The 25,341-nt window shown below is 42.7% G+C and overlaps 1 protein-coding gene across 2 annotated transcripts in view; it reads left to right on the forward strand.

Moving 5' to 3' along the window:
* Positions 1 to 20,233, forward strand: part of LIN9 (lin-9 DREAM MuvB core complex component) — a 29,819-nt gene extending 9,586 nt beyond the window's left edge. For both annotated transcript variants that reach the window (XM_083604524.1, XM_083604525.1), the window contains exons 2-15: positions 3,997 to 4,029; positions 4,322 to 4,416; positions 4,790 to 4,894; positions 6,168 to 6,301; positions 7,148 to 7,273; positions 9,005 to 9,162; positions 12,159 to 12,292; positions 12,513 to 12,632; positions 12,792 to 12,893; positions 13,173 to 13,253; positions 15,110 to 15,235; positions 17,889 to 18,071; positions 18,471 to 18,568; positions 18,925 to 20,233. In XM_083604524.1, coding sequence (XP_083460650.1) covers positions 3,997 to 4,029; positions 4,322 to 4,416; positions 4,790 to 4,894; positions 6,168 to 6,301; positions 7,148 to 7,273; positions 9,005 to 9,162; positions 12,159 to 12,292; positions 12,513 to 12,632; positions 12,792 to 12,893; positions 13,173 to 13,253; positions 15,110 to 15,235; positions 17,889 to 18,071; positions 18,471 to 18,568; positions 18,925 to 19,030 — 1,601 coding nt within the window. In that variant the 3' untranslated portion in view covers positions 19,031 to 20,233. The remainder of the gene's footprint in view (positions 1 to 3,996; positions 4,030 to 4,321; positions 4,417 to 4,789; positions 4,895 to 6,167; positions 6,302 to 7,147; positions 7,274 to 9,004; positions 9,163 to 12,158; positions 12,293 to 12,512; positions 12,633 to 12,791; positions 12,894 to 13,172; positions 13,254 to 15,109; positions 15,236 to 17,888; positions 18,072 to 18,470; positions 18,569 to 18,924) is intronic.
* Positions 20,234 to 25,341: the final 5,108 nt, after the last annotated feature.

Below are 25,341 nucleotides of genomic sequence, written 5' to 3' on the forward strand. Positions count from 1 at the left end.
CTGCTCCTAATGGGGTTACACTCTCTCTGAAAGAGTAGGAACGTAGCTTGGGGGTAATCCCAGATCCTTTGCTGTCACTTGAGGCTCAAGTGGCCTTGAAGGCCCAGGGTGCCTTCCATTAGCTTTGTCCTGTGGCCCAGCTGTGCCCCTAATCTGGACAAAGATAGCCTAACTTCTGTCTTCTATTCTCTGGTAATCTGTAAATTAGATTACTGCAATGCATTCTACATGGGGCTGCCTCCGAAAATGGTTTGGAAACTTCAGCTGATGTAGAATTTGGTGGCCAAGTTGCTCACCAAAGCAGGACGGTTTGAACATACTACACCAATCTTGGCCCAACTGCACTGGCTACCAGTTGGCTTCCGGGGCCATGTCAAAGGGCTGGTTTTGACTTGTAAAGCCTTAAATGGCTTAAGACTACAATACCTCAAGGATCGCCTCTCCTCATTTGAACCGACCCAGACCCTGTGATCATCATCTGAGCCCTTCTCCATGTGCCCTCTCCATGAAAGGACCAGAAGATAGCAGCATAAGAACAAGCCTTTTCTGCAGTGGTTTCGCATTTGTGGAATTCACTCCCCAGAGAGGCTTGCCTGGTGCCTTCTTTACATAAGTTTAGGTGCCAGGTGAAAACATTTCTCTATAACCAGGCCATTGCATGATTAAACATTTAATGGCCTTTTAAATGTGTCTATGGGTAGGGAGGTTATTTAGAGTTTTTATGTATTATGTGTTCTCATTTTGCATTTTTGTGTTGTGAACTGTTCTGTGATCCTTGGATGAAGGGCAGTATATAAATGTAATAACTACTACTAATAATATTTGCCATTTTTGCTTCTGGTGCCTATCTTTTCTACTCAGATTTGACTCATGGGACACCTAAGACTGTATTTCTGTCCCACTGGAGCACACTGTCTTGAACTGCTACATTATAGTAGAGTCTGATAGGTTTGGGGTTTACTAATTTATCACAACTGTTTGCAAATTTTCTGTGGACTGGCGTCCCACACACCTGGTCCTATTCTTTAGCTTTGCACAAGCAACCATAGCACTGGACTGTTGGAGAGTTTGTATGAATGCTTTTATTTTGTAAATTACAGCCGCTTTGGCAACATAGCATTTTCCCCCCTAAAAGCTGGTGTGCATCTTTTACTATCCTGTAAATGTATCGCTTGCTTCTTGTCCATAAAGTCAAGCAAATCAATGATGTTATCCATCAAAATAGGTTCTTACCTGCTAGAAATATTGCCATGTTCTGTTTTTGTGTGTATTTGGAGAACTGCTGTGGTGATGTAAAGCTTTTAAAGCATTTTCTTCTGGCAACTCACATGTCTACTGTAGTTAAGGAGACAGTGAGGAATGTCTCCATTGTTATCACTGCTTTACACGACATTTTCATACATACGTCTCCTAATACATAATGTTTATATACTGCCAGGGCCTTCTTTTAGGAAGGAATAACCTTGACTGATTCTGTCATAACTATAGTTCATAACTACAGTTCAGAATGACTGTAACACTTCGTGTTTTTGTTTTACATTTGGTGATATCCTCAGGCATGGCCAAACTTTGCCCTCCAGCTGTTTTGGGACTACAATTCCCATCATCCCTGACCACTGGTCCTGTTAGCTGGGGATGATAGGAGTTGTAGTCCCAAAACAGCTGGAGGGCAAAGTTTGGCCATGCCTGAGCTAAGTCATACTCATAGTAGACTTATCAAAAGCAATGGACTTAAATCCATTCAATGACCAACTTGTAAGTAAGACTAACATTGGTTATCACCCATTAAGTTTAGAATATGTTTTATTCACCACAGTAAATAGGCTTGCCATATGTCAGGAAAATTCCTGACACGTCTTGGTTTTCATGTGTAAAAATGGCCTCGGGCGAATTTTGCCGAATTGGCAAAATGTCAGAGAAATCTCGAATGTATGGCAACGCAATGGAAAAAGCAGCGGAAGCAGCTCCCAAAGCTTAAAACCACTATTTGGGGGGGAGGTTTCCCCCAAAAAGCTCAACAATTTTGGTGGTGTTATAAAATAGTATCTGCAAATCTTGCTTTTCTGTGCGAAACATCTGAACAGCTAATGCTCCTTACTTTCAAATCTGCTACAAATATTATACTTGTAACAATTTTATTAAGCTTTTTCCCTGCTGTGTGTTTGTTTTCCTGGCCTACCACCTTGTCACATATATAATTAAAACACGTTAAAAGAATGTATATTATTTTACAGTTTTCTTACATGCTGAAGGTATAACAGAGATTGAGGTGATAATCAAAGAATGAATAACATTGCTTTGCCAGTTCTCATCTGTTTGTTGTCCTTCCTATGCTGTACATATGAACATATGAATTTTAGGGGAAATATTAGTAAAGATAAGACCTTACATCTTCACTAATATTTCCCCTTACAAGTTATTCATCAGCACAATGTGAAATTTGTTACTCAGCTAGAAGTGAGTATAAAGATCATGTCTTAATTCATATCATAGAAAGCAGGTGAGAGGGATTAATGATGACAGAATTGGAATGTACATTGGAGGTTAAGGAGATACTAATGCACTTTCCTTTTGTATACGCTTCTCTACCATGAAAAAATGTTCGCACTGCATAAATAAACTCATTATTTCAATCTAAAGTAAACAAGGTTTGAACCGTTTCAGGTCCCTAATGCAAATAGTTTATTAGGCCATTTTTACTGCTGATAGCTGGTGTTGATGCTTACGTATTGAAATTGTAGAAGTGAAATAATGGAACAAAGAGTTACCAGTTTAGCACATCTACCAACTTAGCTGCATGAACAGTGTATTACTGCTATGTTGCGTGTTTTCATTTTTTGACTTACTTTGACTTTATAGTTGAAGAGATTGTATTCATGCTCCTTGGATGAAACCACAAAATATGGTTTGCTGAATATCAGGAAGTTAGTAATTAGGGGATTAGCAAAGGGACCAGGGCAACGGAGCACAGTCCTTGTTCCTTTACCATCATACAATAATTTGACATTATATGTGTGAAATAACCCTGGCGTTAATGTGCTTCTGGGCTGTATCTAGTTGGTGTTCCTCCACCAAAAGAAAACTCTTTGATCCAGTGAGGACTTAAATTAGTAGACGAGGAATTGGAGTGATTTTCAGAGATTTTCCCTTCAACCTAGGCCCGTTGGCATTTACAAAGATGTCTGCAAATGTGACATGAAGACTGGCAACATTAACCCCACCATGTGGGAATCCCTTGCAGACAGCCACAGTACCTGGAGACAACCAGTCAGGTTGTGTGTCCACAGCACTGACCAGAGGACAAATGACTGCTGCAAGGAGCACAGAGAGAAGAAATGCCATGGTGCATCTGCAGCAGCACATCCAATGCCTTCATCTGCCCCAGCTGCAACAAAACATGTCTATCCTGCATCAGTCTCTACAGCCACAGCAGGCACTGCAACCTTCCAACAGTTTGACTTCACCCCCAAAGGCACACACACTCCATTGTCTCCCAAGACAGACAAATGCCAACCCCCTTCAACTCCATACCTGCTCAATATCTGCTATGGATCCTTCAGTACAGTATGGGAGATGGTGTGGAATCTGCAGGGGGAATTAGCAAAGATCACATTAATACTTATTCTGTTGATGGTAGGTTCTGCTGGATCAAAAAGCCTTCCTCAGTGGAGGGATATCAGTTGGACACAACTGGTATTTATACTTTATACTTTGAATTTGACTTAGCTGTCATAGCTACACTTCTCTGATGAATGCTTTGTGAGCATGCTGAGGATGTTTTCACAGAGAATCCTGATCTTCCCAGAAGTACATATTCCCTGAATTAATACTTCCTTGGTTGGAAGCCATAATAGCTGAACAGGCTGAAGCTTGTTTACATTTGTAAAGCATTTCCCTATTAAAAAAGAAAAATAAATTAGCTATAAATGTTGAAAGAACTGTGAATCCACTGTCAGGAAATACTGTTCCCTTATTGGATTTTTTTACTTATTTCAGGTTCATCAGCAAAAGCTCTGGTTAGTTTGAAAGGTAGGACATACCATTTATTTTCAATTTGTTGTACTTGTGGAAGTAAAAGTTCAGTCATGGTGTGAATGAATATCTAAAGAGCACTTCATTCTTAAGTGGGAAGTCGGCTGCATTTTCAAAATAGAAAGATAACATCATTTTAAAAAATTAAACAGGCTTTTTACAATGTGGTTATATCTTTAATGTTAAGAATGGTAAACTTTTAAGTTTTCATTTGTACAGTAGAGGATTTTTAGAGAACATTATATTTTACATAGGAATAATAATATTTATGATTTATAACTTAATACAGAGGGAAGTTTATCAAATACATGGAATGAAAAATTCAGTTCCTTGCAGAAAACACCCATTTGGAAAGGCAAGAATGCAGGAGCTGCTGTAGAAATGGTAAGGAGCAACATTGACCTATATTAGTAGTCTTCTAGTTTTCTTTCCTTTGGCCATTAAATTTTTTAAGAATAAACATTTTTCCTGGTTTCGTAAGCGCAGAGTAGCAGTATAAAATATGACATTACATGAGTACTGTAACAGTTGTACAAAAGGAAGCCAGCTGTTTAGGTAAATTTGCTTTCAGCTAAGTAAAATAAGAAAGGTGAGGGAAACTAGAGGCCACAAAAGTCTGTAACTGTGCTACATAGATCAAGAAAGATTATATTAAAGGAAGCATCTTCTGCTTGTTTATCATGGGTTTGCTGTATTGCAGGAAAGCGCGTTGTGAAACTTCTCAGTTGATTGAGTCAGATTTTTCTTTTTGCTCCAGCCCTTCAGAAGTTCAAAACGAAGTCGGTCCTTTTGTGAGGAAGAGGAAAGGCAAATGAATACACGATCACCCAAAAGAAACCAGAGAGTTGCAATGGTTCCCCAGGTATGTTAATCTGTAAAGTTTGTTGCATTCATTGATAGGTAAACTAAACCTTCTCAGTTTCCACTTTATTGCAAAAATCCAAACACATTCAAAAAGGAGAAATATAGTAGTCATGGGATACTTCAACTACTGCAATATCTGCTAGAACTCAAACTCTACCAAGAATGTAAGGTGCAACAAATTCCTCCATTGCCTCACTGACAAGCAGAAGAAGCAACAAGGGGGTCATCTCCATTGGACCTGGTCCTCACCAACAGGGAGGAACTGATCGAAAAAGTGAAAGTACCCAGAAGCCTGGGAGGAACTGATTATGTCCTGTTGGGTTTCATTATACACAGGCAATGAAAACTGAGTGTAGTTGAACATCCACTCTGAACTTTAAGAAGCCTGATTTCAAAAAAACTTAAGGAACTACTGGGTGAGATTCTGTGGTCAGAAATACTCAAAGAGAAGGGAGTCCAAGTTGGATGGGAGTTTCTTAAAGGTGAAAGATTGAAGGGACAAAGGCAGATAATTCCAACCAGAAAGATAAGTGGGCTGCACTTAAAGAAACCATTGTGGCTGCATAAGGAGCTTACAGATGAACTGAGATTTATGAAGGGCATGTAAAAAATGGAAGAAATGAGAAATCACGAAGAAAAGAGTATTCACGAGTAGCCAACAGTTGCAAGGAGAAGGTCAGGTGGGCCAAAGCTCAGAATGAACTCAAGTTTGCAACGTGGATTGGTTGCATTTCTATGCTGCTTTTCATTCAGATGAATCCCAAAGTGGCTTACAGACAATAAATAAGAATAACATAGTAGAGCTTAACAGAACATCACAAGTACGGCATAAAGCATATGAAATAATTAACAAATAATCAGTAAAACAATTACAATCTATAAATCACTATTAACAAAGCAGCAACTAAAAACTAAGACAAACGGTTCAGCTAGGACTTGAACCAATAGATTCAAGTTACAAGAAAGGTGATCCCAACTAAACATCAGGCAGAACTTTCTGACAGTTAAGAGCAGTTTTCGAGTGGACTTTCCTTCCTTGGAGGTTTTAAGTGCACAGCACTGCCCCTTAACACTTGTCCAAGTTTCTTGGAGGCTTTTAAGCAGAGGTTGGGTGGCCATCTGTCATGTATGATCTACTTGAGATTCCTGCATTACAAGGGGCTGGACTAGATGATCCTCAGGGTCACTTCCCACTCTATAATTCTGTGGTTCTGTTCTTTTAGTATTTCCATTAGTAACCTCTGGTTGTTGTTGTTTTTATTATTATCTAGAAGTTTACTGCAACAATGCCAACACCAGATAAAAAGGCATCACAGAAGATCGGTTTGCGGCTACGTAACTTACTCAAACTTCCTAAAGCACACAAATGGTGCATTTACGAGTGGTTCTACTCAAATATAGATAAGTATGTATGACTTTTCATTTGTTAGTTTTAGATTACAATCCTATGCAGACATGGAAGCAAGTACCATTTACCTCAAAGGTGCTTTCTTCTGTGTAGGCATGTATGAGATAGCATTGTAAAGCAATATACTGGAATTAAGCTATTTGTATTTTCATATGGCTGCTTCATAGCTGTGCAGTGAAACTTGTGGTTGTTTTTTTAAAGCAAAATGGGGCAAAAATGGTTTTGTCAGATTTTAATACAGTTACAAGAATTAAATATTGCTCATCAGTTTCTCTGCAAAATGTTTTGCAATAGCAAGTTTTTTAAAGAGATAAGAAAATAATTGCTATATTCTTGCTAAGATATACCTTGGCCTGGTTCTTATCATCATTTTTGCCTGCCATATATTGGTGACAACTTATAGCAATATTTCTAATGTTACAAAGCTTATTACTTTAATTTCTGAATAGTACAGTTGCTGGAGTCATAAGAGTAATAATGACTTTCATGGTTCTGTAAACTATATTATGCAAGGCAGAGTTTTAATAAATAGGAAAGTGTATTTTTTTTGTAAAAATATCTTGTTCATTTCTAAATTGACTGCATTAGCTTCAAAATATTTTTCAGTTATAACATTTTAATTTTCAGTTATAACATGTTATAACATTTCAGTTATAACATTTTCCCTGTAAAATGAAGAAATTGATATTAAGCCCAAGTTGACAAATGACTATAATTTAAACATTTAGGAAGCAAAATTCTCTAGTCTTAGGTATATGGAGGTAAAATTGTGTTGGCATGTCATAATACATTTTCTGAATGTACTTGAAAATATAATGACAGAATACCAATTGTTTTTAATAGGCCACTCTTTGAAGGTGATAATGATTTCTGCGTTTGCCTGAAAGAATCTTTTCCCAATCTGAAAACCAGAAAATTAACAAGAGTTGAATGGGGAAAGATCAGACGGTTAATGGGGAAGCCACGAAGGTAAAACATTAGCTTGAAAGACTGAAGGCTCTTTAGCTGTAGAGTTTTTGTGGGGAGTTGGTGGTGGTGGTTTTTGTTAAAGGGTTTCCTGGATGATTCATTTTAAAAAGTTGGTGCTTAATGGGTAATTTTAAGAATGTAGGATATGTTGCATAATCGTAATTGAGTATGTAGCCAAGTTTCAGCCTGATGATGAATGCAAAGCATTTGAGGAGTACAACTTAGCATATATAAGGACATAAGAAGAGCCTACTGGACCAGGCCGCTGGCCCCTCTAGTCCAGCATCCTATTCTCAAAGTGCCCCACCCCTCCCCATACTGGACTGGGAGAGCACAACCATGTTAAGTACCTTGGCAGCTTTCAGTGCCGTGGACCATGACATCCTTATGCATAGGGCTGAGAAATGGGAGCAGAGTGTTTCCATTCATACCTAGAAGCTTGATTCCAGAAGATACCACTGGAAAACTACTTATTGGTTTCTTGACATTTATGTTATGGGGTTGTGTAGGGTTCTGTCTTGCTCTCCATTTTTAAACATCTACCTGAAACCACTGAGTAAGGTAATTCTGATTTTCGGAATAGGTTCTGTCTCTTATGTTCATCTGATTCAGGTATCAGGATGAGTAATGGACTGAATGAAGACCAGTAAAGCTTTATAAGAAAGCATAAATAACAGACAACCAGTACAGACCATTTTCCCTAGCTTCTTTAGGATGTGGTGTTGTTGTTGTTGTTGTAGTTGTTGTTGTTATTGTTGTTATTATTCTGCTGAGCCTGGGGTTGATAAACTGTTTAAGGATAGCCCCACAAATCAAATAGCTCCTGCTGACTTGAGGAAGAAAGCAGCAACAAAGGAACAGAGTCTGTTTGACATATATGGCATTCAGAAAGAATTTTAGCCATGGGCAAGGCAAGGCAAAAAAACAAAACAAAACACATTACCATGGGATAACTGTTTCTTATGACTATAGCACACTTCTTTCTTCTTGCAGTTGTTCTAAGACAACTATCATAGTACTTTACAGCTCTAATGGTTAGAAACTTTTTTAGGAATTCAAATCTAGATACCTTGGACTGCAGTTTTATGTACACATAATCTGGGAGAAATCCCCATTGAATGCAGTGGACTTACATAAACATGCATAAGATTGCGCTGTTGATAGCCAAATTGTATGCATTCATCCTCATAACCACTGTCTTCTGTCTGTACAGATGTCAGTTAGCTATTACTGCTTTCTCTTCAGTGCATAGTTGGTTTTGGCAGGCTTCAGTTTTGCAAAGAAAGGATAAACATACTGCATCTAACTGCATTTATTACCGACAGCCATCGTTTCTGTGTGTCAGTGTTTAGACATAGGGATAAACTATTATTTTCAGCACATACAGGTTTCAGTTGTCAAATTCTCCTGCAGGGGACCTTTCCAGTCTGTGTACCACTTGCTTTCTGTTGTGCTGATTTCCCCCCTCAATGTAAAAAGTGTATAAAAGCAGTCAGTTTTATCCAACGAAGTCCTGTTAAGTGTAAGACTTCCACTTGCACATTGGAACTTACCCCCCCCCCCATCAGTGAAATCTGCGCCAGAGGGCTGAGGGAGGAAATTCCCATTGCAGAAGCGGATGTTCTTGTGTGACTGTTGGTTGCAACCCAATCTATCATACTTTTCAAGGATAAAGCTATAAGATGTTTGAATAAATGAACACAGAGTAAAGAAATTACAATTGTTTTGCAGATGCTCTTCTGCATTCTTTGAAGAGGAAAGGTCCGCATTAAAACAGAAACGGCAAAAAATTAGACTTTTGCAACAGCGGAAGGTGGCAGATATATCCCAGTTTAAGGATCTTCCAGAAGAAATTCCGTTGCCACTAGTTATAGGAACAAAAGTTACAGGTACCTTTTCCCCATCTCTAAATTACACTGCTGTTTTAATTGGTGTTGAATTCTGAAGATGTAGTTTAATTTGAAGTTATTTAAAGGAGTGAAGCTTTTACATCTCCACTGCTAGTACTGCACCATCTGTAAACAGGATTACCTTCCTAGGTTTGGCATTTCAAATGACCCAAGTAGTCATAAGATACACGGCACACTCTTGCAAAACTTCTCTAGTCTTTGACAGGACCATGTACTTAAATCAAGGGCTGGCTTCCATAATTCCTTTTAACCCACCCTGTCACTTCCATGACTGTTGTCTGCCACTATTGTCTTTAACACAGCGTGGTGATATTACATCATTGGGAGTTTTCTGCTTACTGATTCCATTAGTCTTTCTACCAGCCATTTAGAATGGGCTGTCCCAGCCTTGTCCAGAATTATAGAACAATAAGAATGCAGCTTTGTTTTAAATGCCCACCATTTGGGGCTTTAGTTTTGTTTGTTTCCTGCCATGTTTATAATAAGGGCTTTGTATTCTCTGATTCCTCACAAGCACATAATTCTGCTTCCTCATAATCTAATCTTCCATTTTGAAAAATGCAGGCTTCTAGCCTTCATAGCTATGTGAAGATAGGCTTTTACATTAGGCAAGCAATGCCTAGTGAAATCTTAGAAGCCAGAAAGGATTCTCTGGGATAGGGACAGGGGTCATGGTCCTACACCTGCCTTTTCCTTTCCCATTTAGAAAATCAGACTAAATTGTGCAAAATAAGAATTTTTTTGAATTTAAAACTTAATTTGCAATACTACCGTATTTTTCGCACCATAGGACGCTCCGTCCCATAGGACGCACCTAGTTTTTTGGGGGGGAAATAAAGGGAAAAAAATTTCCCTTTATTTCCCCCCCAAAAGCAGGTCAGGGAAACCGAACCAGGTCGAGGAACAGCGGGATGGTGGCGCTGCGCCTCCCTGCTGTCCCCCGAGCTTGTGGGGCTGGCTGGTGTCTGCCTGGCGCACGGGGCGCTCTGCTTCAGCGGGCCCCACCCGCCAGGCAGCAGGCTGCTATCCGCAGCATGGGGAGCCTTGCGGGGAACTCCTGCAGGGCTCCCCATGCTGCGGATGTATGCCTGGCGCGAGGGGCGCTCTGCTTCAGGGCGCCCCACCCGCCGGGCGGCAGGCTGCTATCCGCAGCGTGGGGAGCCCTGTGGGGAACTCCTGCAAGGCTCCCCACGCTGCGGATGTGTTCCCGAAGCGCCGGGCGCTCTGCTTTCAGGGCACCCGACGCTCCGGGAAGCAGGCTGCTATCCGCAGCCTAGACAGCCCTGCGGGACCTCCCGCAGGGCTGCCTAGGCTGCGGATGTGTTCCTGAAGCGCCGGGCGCTCTGCTTTCAGGGCGCCCGACGCTCCGGGAAGCAGGCTACTATCCGCAGCCTAGACACGGCTAGCGGAGCGCTGCGCTAATCCCGAAGCTTGGGGCGTGCGGAGCTCAGCGCGCCCCAAGCTTCTGGGTGCCGGCAAGGTCTCCGCTAGCTGTGGGAGAGCCGCGCGGCTCTCCCATGGCTAGCAGAGCGCTTCGCTAATCCCGAAGCTTGGGGCGTGCGGAGCTCAGCGCGCCCCAAGCTTCTGGGTGCCGGCAAGGTCTCCGCTAGCTGTGGGAGAGCCGCGCGGCTCTCCCACGGCTAGCAGAGCGCTGCGCTAATCCCGAAGCTTGGGGCGTGCGGAGCTCAGCGCGCCCCAAGCTTCTGGGTGCCGGCAAGGTCTCCGCTAGCTGTGGGAGAGCCGCGCGGCTCTCCCATGGCTAGCAGAGCGCTGCGCTAATCCCGAAGCTTGGGGCGTGCGGAGCTCAGCGCGCCCCAAGCTTCTGGGTGCTGGCAAGGTCTCCGCTAGCTGTGGGAGAGCCGCGCGGCTCTCCCATGGCTAGCAGAGCGCTGCGCTAATCCCGAAGCTTGGGGCGTGCGGAGCTCAGCGCGCCCCAAGCTTCTGGGTGCCGGCAAGGTCTCCGCTAGCTGTGGGAGAGCCGCGCGGCTCTCCCACGGCTAGCAGAGCGCTGCGCTAATCCCGAAGCTTGGGGCGTGCGGAGCTCAGCGCGCCCCAAGCTTCTGGGTGCTGGCAAGGTCTCCGCTAGCTGTGGGAGAGCCGCGCGGCTCTCCCACGGCTAGCAGAGCGCTGCGCTAATCCCGAAGCTTGGGGCGTGCGGAGCTCAGCGCGCCCCAAGCTTCTGGGTACCGGCAAGGTCTCCGCTAGACAGCTAGCGGAGACCTTGCCGGCACCCAGAAGCTTGGGGCGAGCTGAGCTCCGCGCGCCCCAAGCTTCGGGATTAATGCAGCGCTCCGCTAGCCGTGGGAGAGCTGGGTCTCCCACGGCTAGCGAATAGCTTCCTGAAGCCTGGAGAGCGAGAGGGGTCGGTGCTCACCGACCCCTCTCGGTCTCCAGGCTTCAGCGAAAGCCTGCATTCGCTCCATAGGACGCACACAAATTTTCCCTTGCTTTTTAGGAGGGAAAAAGTGCGTCCTATGGTGCGAAAAATACGGTATACTAGCCACAGAATTCTGCTTTCCTGGTACAGAATTTGTTGAGGCAGAACTCTTGATTCCATCATTAAATAGTAGATTCTATCATTAAATAATCGCCTTACTGTACCCATAGCTTTGGGGGGCAGATGTCTTGTTCTTCGGAGGAGATAGTGTTATGAGATGCTGTATGCCTGAGCCACCCTCCTAATTCCTGGATCCAGCATAGATTCAGTTGTTGGAATAGTCAGCCTGATAATGGTCTGTTAAGTATGGGTCATTAAGGAAACAAAGGAAATGGCTCTGTGCCACAGGGTGGGCCTTTCTCCCTCAACTATCTGTTAATTAGAAGGACAAAAGACCAGAGTTGAGAGTTGAGTGATGTGAGCTAGAAACTGGATGCAACTGCTTCAGGCTAGAAAGGCAGAGGAAGCCACACCTGATTTCTGTGGCATGCATCAATATTTTGCTCTGATTAAGACTGGGGGATGTTTTTTATTTTAGCACGGTTACGTGGTGCTCATGATGGACTCTTCACTGGACAGATAGATGCTGTTGACACTCTTAATGCTACTTACAGAGTAACCTTTGAGAGGTCAGGGCTTGGAACACATACAATCCCAGATTATGAAGTTCTCGTAAGTAATATCTACTTTTTTAAAAAAGTCTGCAAGCATGTGAATTCTTTTCTCCCAGATGAATGTCATAATTTTATTTTACAAGACAATTCAAGGATAAAAGGCATATAGTATTTTTGTCCACTTTATTAATATATCTAAAATACATTTTCTTTTTCAAAATGTTACTCTTAATCGTAATGAATGCTGCTTAACTTTTCTTCCTCTTTCTAACTTAAAGAGTAATGAACCTCATGAAACCATGCCAATTGCTGCCTTTGGACAAAAACAGCGACCTTCTAGATTCTTTATGACTCCTCCTCGGTTACATTACACACCTTCCCTCCAGTCACCAATTACAGTAAGTATCTTAAAGTGAATTTTTTTATTCATTCAGTAATTTGCTGCATTTTAAACCATCTGAAGCAAATTAAAGTATCATTTCAATAAATTCTATAGTTAACTAATACATAAGAATGAATGAAATGAAATGCTTAAGGCAACTTTCTTTGTTGCATAGGACAGGGATCCTTTACTAGGACAGTCTTCTTGGAAGAACAAATTTTCAGGCTCAGATAGTGAGACATTAGGTGGTTTTCCAGTAGAATTCCTTATCCAAGTGGTGAGTGTAAAATCCTTTTCTTTCAGTTTTATCTGTACTGATTTTGAGCATCTCCAAAAGTTAAAATCGGTTTAATTACTTTATACATGGCTGTCAAACATCTGCAATGACGTTCCATAAATCTTTGAAAGCCAGATTATATTGTCTGTACATTTAATTTGTATCTTGGTCGTCTGATTTATATCCACAACAATAGTTTGCTAAGTTTTTACTTTATAATGTATTTTACAATCCACTGACCTTATATTTATTCTGATATGCTTCCTCTGTTTTCTGCAGACCAGACTATCAAAGATTCTTATGATCAAGAAGGAACACATCAAGCAATTAAGGGAGATGAACACAGAAGCAGAAAAATTGGTAAATATATATATATATATACTTGTTTCAGCTGTTTTGTAAAGGTTACACAGGGCTTAAGGAGTTTTAAAGGTGTATGCTTCTTGTTTAAAGAAGTTCAAACAAAGGAAGATCTGAAGGCCCCATGCCCCATCCTCCTGAGCCTCCAAGCCTCAGTTTGAAGGTTTTACCGTATTTTTCGCTCTATAGGACGCACTTTTCCCTCCTAAAAAGCAAGGGAAAATGTGTGTGCGTCCTACGGAGCGAACGCAGGGGGGAGGCAGGCGGGAAAAGCCCCCAAGAGCCGCACACAAGCTCCGTGCGGCTCTTGCGGGCTTTTCCCCAGGAGGGAGAAGGGACTGACTCGCCGCATCAGTCCCTTCTCCCACCTTGTAGAAAAGCCCACAGGAGCCACACACCCTTTAAAGAGCGCGCAGCATCTGCGGGCTTTTGCGGGAGGTGGTATAATTCCCCCACCTCCTAGAAAAGCCAGTAGAAGCTGCACAGCCCCTTTAAAGAGTGCGCGGCTTCTGCGGGAGGTGGGGGAATTCCCCCACCTCCTAGAAAAGCCCGCAGGAGCCGCACACCCTTTAAAGAGCGTGCCGCTCTTGGGGACTTTTCCCCGAGGAGGGACAAGGGACTGACTGGCTGCGTCAGTCCCTTCTCCCTCCTCGTAGAAAAGCCCGCAGGAGCCGTGCGCTCCTTAAAGGGTGCGTGGCTCCTGTGGGCTTTTGCGGGAGATGGAATTACCCCACCTCCCACAAAAGCAGGGAGAAAGTCTGGGAGAAGCGCACAGGCTGCCTGCAACCTGTCCGCTGCTCCCAGAGCTGGGGGGTGGTGGTGGGATCATATTTTTTTCCTTGATTTCCCCCCTCTGAAAACTAGGTGCACCCTATCGTCAGGTGCGCCGTATGGAGCGAAAAATACGGTAACTCTCAGATCTAGTTAAGAGTGGGAGAGTACTTGAAAATAATTCGTTCTTAGTAGTAGCTTTTCTAAGTATTGACATAAAGAAAGAACTATATATTTCTAAGATGTTCTTTTGTGGCTCTTTTATTATTGTTTATTCAATTCCTATACCATCCTTCATCTGAGGATCACAGGGTGGTTTACGATAAAAACATACATAATATAATAACAAACAAAAGCAATACTCTTTCCCTTCCCCAGTTTAAAAAGCCATAGATTGTTTAATTGGCCAAGGGCCTGAGCAAAGAGGGCATGTTTTCATCTGGTTCCTAAAAAAACATCATGAAGGTCCCAAGCGAGCCTCCCTGGGGAAGAGCATTCAACAAACATAGAGCGACCTTATATTTGCTGTCACAGTTGAAATAAAAAATTGTAGCAAGTCCTGGTAGGAATCTTTCTCCATTTGAAACACCTTACAACACAACCCTATGCATGCATACTCAAAGGTACAGTAAATCCCACTGAGAACTGACAGGTAATTGTTTGTAGGATTTCAGCAGCACTAAATCTGAACTCAAACCAGGCTATCTTGGGCATCCATCAGTTAAATAGGCACACAGTTGCTGCCCTGGACTTCCATAGGGGGAAGGGTGTAATAAAAATTTTAAAAATAAGCAAAATGTAATACAGTTCAGAAAATATCTACATCAGAAATTCAGAATTATTTGCAGGAATTGATTTTGAAAGGACCCTCCGTTTGTTTGTTGATTAAATCTTTGTAGGAAATTTAAATACATTCTCAGACTTTCTTAAGGTGGCTAGGTAATGCAGCAAGCATTTTTAAGAAGCCTTCATGTCAAAACTATTTCAAAACCAAATTGTTTTGAAATCTCGCTTTAATTGTGCAAGAAATAAACAAGTTATTGCTTTGTGCACTTAATTCTTTTCTTTCTCTTTTCTTTGCACAGAAATCCTACTCAATGCCTATTGGCATTGAATTTCAGAGAAGATATGCAACTATTGTCTTAGATCTTGAACAGCTGAACAAGGATCTAAACAAAGTTTTACATAAAGTTCAACAGTATTGTTATGAGGTAAAATGCTGCTATTCTATCTTTCCCAAATAAAGAGGGTTATAGCCATTGGAAGAACCCATAGCAGCCTCAGAAACTGATATAGTTCAGTTGTAAAGCCTCAGTTCTGCATGAAGAGTGTCCCTGGTTCAATTCCTGGCATTTCTGGGGAAGACTGTGAATATCTCCTGTTTTGAATCTTGGAAAGCTGCCGCAGCATGACTACAAAAGGATAAGCGTGTCTCTGAGCACATGCAGAATTCATTTCACCGTGTCCTCTGCCAACATCTGCAACTAGGAGTAAAGACAGGGAGGCTTAAACCCCAGAACTTATCTCTCATTACTGAAAATTAGTGTTACGTTGCACAGGGCTAAATAATTAAGGCACCATATTAGTAACGCAATATCACTACTGAAAAAGGAATGGAAGCTAAAGAAATATGAACCAAACATAAGCCCTACTCTCGAGGCCAAGTGAAGAGCAGAGTGCCCTTCTCACTACACAAATACCGACCTAGTATAATGCAATCAATATCTAGGTAACTAGTGTTGTTATTGCATTTATATCTCCTCTTTTCTCCAAGTTCCTCAAGGTGACATATACACTTCCCTCCTCCATTTTATTGTCACATCAACCCTGTGAGGTATGTTAAACTGAGAGATAGTGTCTGGCCCAAGATAACCCACTGGGTGTCATGGCTGAGTAGCGATTTGAACCCTGGTCTCCCAGGTCTAAGTCCCACACTGACCACTACACTACGCTGCCATGACTTGCAGGCATAGGGAACTGTTCTCTTTCATATTAGTAATTAAGGCATTGTTTCGTACAGTGCCACTCTCCAGTGGGTAGACCAGGGGTTGTCAACTGGTTCCCTACCACCCACTAGTGGGTGCTTCAGGATTCTAGGTGGGTGGTAGGGGGTTCTACAGCACAGGCTGAATCCTCCTTCCATCAAGCACTGCTGGGCGGCAAGGAAATTTTACCATCAAGAAAGATGCATTAGTGGGCGGTAGGTATAAAAAGGTTGACTACCCCTGGGGTAGACGGTGTTAGAAACTGAGATATGAAAGCTAGGAGCTAAATGGGACCTTAAACCTTGGTTATGGGTGCAACAACGGAATGTCTAGGCACGCTCTTTTATAACAAGAATACAAAGCTGAAAATGAATGAACTGCAGCTAAAATATTATGTTCAATTTTCACATGGTCTAGTCGTCCCCCTGCCCACCCCCCTAATATTCTTAAGAGGGTCTCTTCAACTTTGGCAGTTTTAATCTGAAATATTAGGCACAGTACTGCGCCCAGAGCTCAGAAACTGCTCACGCTAATGAAATTCCCTGTCGCAAAATGCGCTTAGAACAATGGGAGTTTCAAATACCACAGACCTTATGCTCTCCACCATCTGTAATATTTTTTGAGAAAAGAATGGAGGGGGGATTAATATGGTAATAACTGAATCACTTCTGCCTGGATATCTGTTGGTATATGATTCTAAAGATTTCATTACTTTCTCTAGCAAAAGGAGGCCACTGCAAAGAAAGAGAGCAGTATTGGCGCACTCAGCGGAAGCCTTACATTTGCAGAGGTCTTTAGTAGAAACCTTGAGAGAGAGAAAACCAAAACTCACAAACAGTCCAATGAGGATTGAGCATGTTCAGTAACCACAGAATACTGAGTGTCAATTGGGGGAATAGAACACGGAATCATAGAAAAGGAGGGCATGGTCATATGAAACTAAGGACATTTCTTGCTGCAACATTTACTTTTTGCAGTTCCCATTTCTGCATGTGTGTGTGTGGTGTGTGTGTGAGTGAGAGAGAGAGAGAGAGAGAGAGAGAGAGAGAGAGAGAGAGACTCTTCCAGTTCACCTTGACTGATATTCCTTCAACTGTTTAGAAGCCTCTTCACATATTTGCTACATAACTGAATGAAATACTTAACTGATATACACATGCAAGAGAATGAGGTAGTAAGTCTCTGATATGGTAGAATGGACAGTAGCAACTGAAATTGCAGGTGAAGGATGCTATTTACCGCATTTTTTGCTCCATAAGACTCACTTTTCCCCTCCTAAAAAGTAAGGGGAAATGTGTGTGTGTCTTATGGAGCGAATGCAGGCTGCGCAGCTATCCCAGAAGCCAGAACAGCAAGAGGGATTGCTGCTTTCACCGCACAGTGATCTCTCTTGCTGTTCTGGCTTCTGAGATTCAGAATATTTTTTTTCTTGTTTTCCTCCTCCAAAAACTAGGTGCGTCTTGTGGTCTGGTGCGTCTTGTAGAGCGAAAAATACGGTAATTGCTTTCCCACAAATAAAAAGCTAGTATATCAGGGAGAGAGCTCTTATTCCAGCCCACTCTATGCTAGTTTTCTGCTTGAAGGGATTTTTAAAGTGTAGGGGTCATTAAAAATTGCATCCCATATCTGCAGTCTGAAGCGTTCGACACTATTCTATTAGTTTTATACACTACCATTTTCTGCTACTGTCCCTAATGGAGTGGTGGTGTTTTTAAAATGTTCAAATGCAAAACTTGTTCAGTCAGATACTGTTACATTAGATAGCATAACCTCTCAGTTTTAAACAGAATATAAGTCAGCGATAATGTTAGAATATAGAACCTGGATGAACTCTTGGCAGATGAAATCTAATTCGATCTATGTTCATTTTATCTCCCAGCTTGCCCCAGATCAGGGTCTACAGCCTGCAGACCATCCCACAGATCTGAGACGGAGATGTGAAGAAGAAGCTCAGGAAATTGTCAGACAGTCAAATACATCAACAACAGGACAGCCGTGTGTTCAGAATGAAAACCTGACAGATTTGATTGCTAGGCTTACAGCAATATTACTGCAGATTAAGGTAAATGGTACTGAGAGAATGAAAATGCATACTGTAATATGCTCACTCCCCCTGTCCTTGTCCCCGATGCTGAAACAGTAATGGTGGCCTCAGAAAAGTGTGGAAGTCTGCTACCCTTAATAACTAACTTCCCCCATACATACCACCCCAGCAATTTTCAGAGAGGGACTTGGCTTGTCATTACATTTCCTTCTCAGAACCTAGTCTGTAGTGCTCCCTTACTGTTTATGCACCCTCTGAGGACCTCATCAATGTCCACTAACCTCCTTTAGTCTCCCACCCCACACAAGCAGGATGCACAAAGTGGCAGAGCAGTTTCCACAGTTTTTGGATTTTGTAAACAGCTGTAACATGTATTATCTCCTGAACCTCTAATTTTTTAAATTTCTTTTCTTCTAGTGTCTAGCAGAAGGAGGCGATCTAAACTCCTTTGAGTTTAAGTCTTTAACAGATTCATTAAACGACATCAAGAATTCCATAGATTCCACCAACATCAGGTAATATCTTGTAGTATTTTATTTATTGGTGTGCTTATTTGTATTTATACGTCTGCCTTGTAAAATGGGGGGGGCAGAGCTTATAATACAAGCTTTCTGTAACACAACATTATAACAATAATTAGAAAAATTAATTTAAAACAGCAGCAAGAGTTTAAAAACATTTATATCCCCAAAGCCAGGACAGATTAAAAAAAAAGTCCTGAACACACCCAATGTTGGGGGCGGTGAGATCTCACTGAGGGCAGAGGCAGTAGAATACGTAGGAGGGGGGGTGTATACTGAAAGACTGTAATACATTCAGTATGTTGAACATTTCAGAGATGCTGACAAACGAAAACTTTTTCTTTCTTTAGTTGTTTTCAAAATAACGTTGAAATCCACGTTGCACACATCCAGAGTGGCCTCAGCCAGATGGGAAATCTACATGCCTTTGCTGCAAATAACACCAACAGAGACTGAAAGAAACGTTCACCTTTGTCCAAGTGTACAGAATGTAGTTATGAAAAAGCCTTCTTATATAAGCTTCACCAAATATCCTAACTGCTAGAAGAAATAGGAAAAGAGGATATTTTGAGATCCATTGTACTGCTTCTGAAGAAACCAGCATAAAATTACCAGCATTGCTATAGACTTCATCACTTGCTATGCACATACAGTATCTTGTTTAACAGCTAACCTTTAGTTATAAAAGTACATAGGTATGTTGTTTTTGAACTGAAAGTTATACAGACATGTTTTCTTATAATGTGAAGCAAGAATACTTTTCTTTTAAATTTATTTGCAACTATTCTGTCAACTATTGAGAGCTGTTTTGAAGAAGGAAGTGACACAGAGGTTGCATAGCAATCTCTTCTTGAAAGCCTAGTACTTGTGTCTCACTGCCTTTTGATTTTAGTTTCTGAAGAGTGCTGTGATTGGTAAAAAGCAGTGTGTATTCCTGTTCTCGCGAAGTGGTAGCAGGATATGCAAAGGAATGGGATTGGGTAGGTAGCTATTGTACACTTGTGGATACTGGGAATCCCTGTAAATCAGTTAATATCGTTTGAATGTCTTTATTTATCATAACTTATAAAAGTAATCTAATGAAGGAGTAGAAAAGGACTGCTGAATTCCCAGAAATTGGTATGACTTGCTTTTCCCCCTCCATAATGGGCAAAGTGTTCTAGTTAAGGTATTTCACACAAATAACTGGTAATATTTTTCCATTGATTTGTTGCACAAACTTAAACTAGATACCTGTTTATCAAGCAATTAACAGAGTTCATGATGCAGTTGGATAGCCAGTCCCCTGAACTGCCTAAATAAAAATAAAAAGCAAAGATCTGAGTACACAGAAGTATCAGTCTTGTAAAAAGGGTGTATTGAGTTGTTTATTTAGAATAGACTTGTAAAGCTTCAGTGTAATAAATTGTTTCCAGATTTGAATTTTTAGATAGCTGTAGCAATGTTTTGATTCTTTCATGCCTCATAAAATGAGGTCTTTTGTATGTTAATGTAAAAAGAAAATGTAAACAATTATTTTCAATTTAAAATTTTGTATAGTTTTAAAAATGCTTCTGTATTCTGTGTGTGTATTTGTGCTGCTTCAAAACTTAACTGCAGAGTCTATATTTAGCAAAACCTGTTCTTTTAAGAAATCCATAAATCTTTTATTCTCATTGAGTTATGTAAGTTGTAATGTTTTACTAAAATTGCGAAACATGAGCATTAGGCCTGAAATAGTTTTAAAACGTTTAGTTAATATATTTTCAGAAATTCATTTTTGCCTGGTGATTTGGAAGGTGTGTGCACAGGTGGTGGAGAATGTTTAGATGGACTTTGAACTTCATCCAATTTGGGAGGGGGGGTGAAAGACTCCCTGGTGTATTTTTCACTGCAATTTATATATTTATTTCATAGAATGTATATGCTGCTAGATTGCAAAACCCAGCAGCAACCACATAGTAGACCTAGTACAATGTCCCCAATTTCAGTCAGTTACCACATAACATTTTCATTATGGAAACAAAACCATTGGTGGCATAAAATAACCACAAAATTGAATTTTGTTATTTGGGGGGGTGGGGGTTGCCTGAGCCAATGTTAGTGGATAGAACAGTAGTAAAACACCTCTTCATTTTTTCATAGACAATGGGGTCAGGAAAAGATCAATGTGTATGTGGTTTCTTTCCAAGGTTCAGCTCCTCTCACAAAGAGGAACAATTTGTATTTTTGTACAATCCTGGGGAAATCCTAGGACCTGACTCCTTATTTGGTTGTGAAATAACCACTTTGATTTTATAGGATTTGTGCTTTTAATCTTCATTTGCTACTATAACTGCTGCTGTCAAGAGGTCTATGTTGTGTGTATTTCTCAAAGATACCTCAGTATACAATCTTGAGTCATATTCACAATAGAATTTCTTCAGTGTGTCTTTCTCCCAAGTCAACTCCAGGCAAACCAAACTAACATAACCACCACCAGTGGTGCTATTAACTGGAATTGGTTTGATCTGCTTAAATCAGCATTCACTAACCCAGTGCCCTTGTTTTAGACTACAACTCCCATTATCCTCAGCCAGCCTCTGCATCCCCTTTTAACGGTGACAGCAGTGGCGTAGCGTGGGTTGTCAGCACCCGGGGCAAGGCAAGTAATTTGCGCCCCCTAACCTGTGGATTTGCCCTAACCCCAGATGTTGCGCCCGGTGCGGCCGCCCCCCCCTACACCCCCCACGCTACGCCACTGGGTGACAGCCTGGAACAACCCCTTTGTTTTTCAGTTTTACAACACTAAAGGACTAAATAACTTGGGGGCAGGGAGAGAGAAGTAGTAAGAATTTAAAGTGTACAAGCTGGACAGAATTATTTTATTATTTATCTTAAATATTTATAAACCACACTTTCATATAAAATATCACCAGCCTAAAATCACAGTATTACAAGAAAAATATCCAACACATCAAGTTTGAAAGACCTGTCTGAATATACAGTAGTTTTTACAATATTTTTGAAAAGCAAGCAAGGACAAGTCATGCCAAAGCTCCCTTGAGGGGGATGACCTGCCACGCTGAAGTCCCAACCCCTGCTAAACCTCTGAAGCATCTAGGTCCACCAAATTTGCCCCATCAGAGGGTCTTAGTGACTGAAGCAAAACATAAGGAATCAGATACTCCTTATTAAAGTACCTTGGTCCCCAATTGGTTAGGGATCTATGAAGTAACACTTGAACCAGGCCCAGCAGCAAATTATTAAGCAAGCAATGCACCCCCTCACAGCAGTGGAGGCAAGTTAAGCCATCCTGTTACCCAGCAAAAACTTCTCAGTGTCTTCTGAAAGCTTGGAACCCTATGAAGTAGTGGCAGGCTCCATCTTGTGAAGTGACTGCAGCTTGCAATCTTTGGAGCAGGTGGAAATTGGGCAGGGGGGGGTGGCAATTCTGGGCATTGGGCCTCCACGCCTTGCCCCTCTTCTTTGCCCAGCAGATTTTTTTTCCAAAGTCTTGTGGCAATTTCAAAATGCAGTATCACAGCCCATGAAGTCAATCCAGCTCTCCATTAACACCCCTCTGGATCTTGAACAAGAGACAGCTTGCACCCTGCATCATAGGGAGGCCATCAGCCCAGGGGTCCACAGTGATGGGATCTGCTGGAGGGATCTTCCAAAACTTTCCCCTCCACTTGATTTGCTCTGCAGTTCTGGAACCACACCTTTTGAGAGAATGGGAAAGAGGACCCTTGTGAGCCATGAAACCAGGACAGGGGAACTGATTCCCCCTCCCCACCCCCTGATTCACTTGCCCATTGAGCTCAGGGGACTGACATCCCACTCTCAGGACACCCACCTAGGCTTAAGGTACTGCAAGAGGCAGACCTGGAAGTGGGGACCCCGCCCCTCTGCCCCCAAAATCAAGTAAATAAAACTGACCAATTGCGTTGCAGCTAACTCGGTTCTGTCCCCCCCCTTAAATATGTTAGAGGAGCATGGGCGTGGTCAGGATTTCTGTTAGGCTTCAGGTTGAGGGGGGCAGAACCTCAGATAGGTAAGTATTCTTATGGATTTACTTGCTGGGGGGCAGCTGCCCCCTACCCCCCATGGCCACGCCCATGTAGCCGAAGGGACCTCAGACCCGAGGAGTTGGCTATATTCTCAGCAGAACCAGGTCTTCCTCCATCCTCGCCTCGTCCCGAGTCTTCCTCACGCACCTGGATCCGGGGGTCGGTGGGGCACGCCAACAGCGTTCTCCGGTGGTGGTCGGGCTTCGGGACCCCTTGACCTAGGAGATCGATGTCCGTCGGCACATCCCACCAGAGGGCCGCCTTCTCCCGCCAAGTCGCGAGAGGGCGGCCCTCTTCGAACCTGGGAAGATGCGCAAATCCGTTTCCCGCCGGTGGAAATGAATGAATGGCGCGGAGGCACGGCGGGGCCCTTTTATGGACCGCCCAAAGTGGGCGTGGTCCCGTCTCCGTCACTGGCTCCCCCGGGGGGGGGTTGGGGGGGGCTTAAGCCAGGAGGCAACCGCCCGGCCTGATCTGTCAACACTTTGCTGCTCTTCTGGCTTTGGATTAGATTTTGGGGTTTTGATTTTAACTGAACTTCTTTTTGTTTTATCGTGCGCCGCTTTGAGGCTGATCTATAGACAGCCAAGCGATTTTGGGGCTCTCCTCTCCCTTCCTCCCCATGCCTCCACTTCAGACAACCTCGGCCCCAGCCTAACCCCTTCCACACTCCTCCAGCATTGGGAAAGCAAGGTGTTAGGAATGAACCTGAGAAGGGACATCTTAAGAACGGGGCCCGAAGAAAGAGTCTGCTATTTATTTACTAATGTCATAAAATATACATAATTTGATTCACGGGCGTAGCCAAAGGGGGAGCAGGGGGGCTAAGAAGATGTGTGAATTCATTTCTCACTCCTCTTGCCTGGTGGCAGGGAAGGAACTGAGCAGAGAAGCTGGGAGCGGTACTGCTCTTTGACTAGGGCTCACAGGGCAGTTTACAAAACAGAAAACACAAAAATGCATAGCATAGTAACAAACAATATACGCCAGCTTCTTACTATTTTATACATTTTTGTATTCTAAACCACTTTGTGATCCTTGAATAAAGGGTGGCATAGAAATTTAATAAAGTGCAAATTCTGCTAGTAATTTTTATGTCAATAAAATGGGCTTGCTTTAATAATGTTTACTGCCTGATCATTTTTATTTCTTCGTTTCTTTGTCATGGTCATTGAGAGCTATGGAATAACAGTTTCAGCAGAGGGCAAGGCTGCAGCCTGTGTGTTCCCTTCTCAGGGCTATTTATCTGGACCAGACTATGACTGGACTGCTCTTCTCTCACCTGTCCAATAGGACCTAGGGATCCACTGGGTGGTGCGTCAGGCATGGCTTCTTAGCAAGATAAGGATGCACATTCATTGGTACAAACAGCAACAGGGGATACAATGGCTACAGGTCATCTCCGCCACCTCTCTCCCTGCTGCCGCCGCCACTGCAGCAGTGAGGAACTGGAAGTCTGTGGGCACTTTGAGATGATATTAGACCTAACCTTTGCCCAATGCCTTCATTGTGGGAAGGAGCTGAGTGGAGGCCAAGTTCCTGCACAGGGCAGCAGCCACCACCACCTTTCGCTGGACAGCCAGCACTTCTCCCGTGTGTTAGGCAGGAAGCGCAAAGGAAGAGCAAGAGGTTTCTCTCCCCCAACCCCCAAGCTTCTCCTGAACCCACCCCTAAACCACAGTTTGTCATAGAACACACAAGGAGTATATACAGGGGCTTAATGGAGAGGGGGAAAGGGAGAGTTGAAAAAGGGGCAAAAGCTAGACCAGGGGTGGTGGTGAATGACTCCATATGTGGAAATAATTCTATAAAATGTTGCCAATATCAGAACAGGCTACATACATAACCCAGCCACATTCTCTGCTGCAAGCAAGGAAAAGTAAGATTTTAAAGCAACATTTCAGAATCTTTGTTATTGGCTCATTGAGTTGCCTTAGGCCAGGCATGGCCAAACTTGGCCCTCCAGCTGTTTTGGGACTACAGTTCCCATCATCCCTGACCACTGGTCCCATTAGCTAGGGATGAGGGGAGTTGTAGTCCCAAAACAGCTGGAGGGCCAAGTTTGGCCATGCTATTATTTGCCTTAGGCTATCATTTCTGCCATAAATTCCCACCTCTTTCCCCACCAGGGATTCTATTTTATACACTTGTATGCCGCTTTGATCCCCTGAAAGGAAGGTCAGGAAAACAATGTAGTTGGCAAAATAAAAACAAGGTGTCTTAGACCCCACACCCAGGCCCTGGGATGATTATTGAGCCTCCTCTTAAAAATTCCACCTGCCCTCGTTTGCAAGATGAGGTGCTTCCTCCTCCTCCTGACTCTGTTTCCCTAGAGTGGACACAGACAGGGGGATGTTACTCCAGCCAAGGTAGAGTTTCCTGTTCCACCAGGTCTAGAGCATCCTCCCCCTGCATGTGACCTTGTAAACCCTACAAAGGGGCCAGTCACGCAACCATCTTTCTCTTTTGCCACTCTCTTCCATTTATGCCAGCGCTTCTGATGCAGTCTGCTGGCTCTCTGCCAGAAGCACACGGTCCCACCCATACAAAGATGGAAGCTGCACTACAGTGTAGTATAGTCTATAATTACAAGCTAAAGCATGCACGGATTGGATTGTTTGACTAATGAGATTCAAATGAATCTGCAACTAGCCCCCTGTTGTGTAAAGAGGAATGAGCTCTGCCATATAATTCACTAGCATGAGAGAGGAAGGATATTTAATCAATACATCCTTC

The sequence above is a fragment of the Podarcis filfolensis genome, assembly GCF_964270895.1.
Source record: "Podarcis filfolensis genome assembly, chromosome: 3".
NCBI lineage: Eukaryota > Metazoa > Chordata > Lepidosauria > Squamata > Lacertidae > Podarcis > Podarcis filfolensis.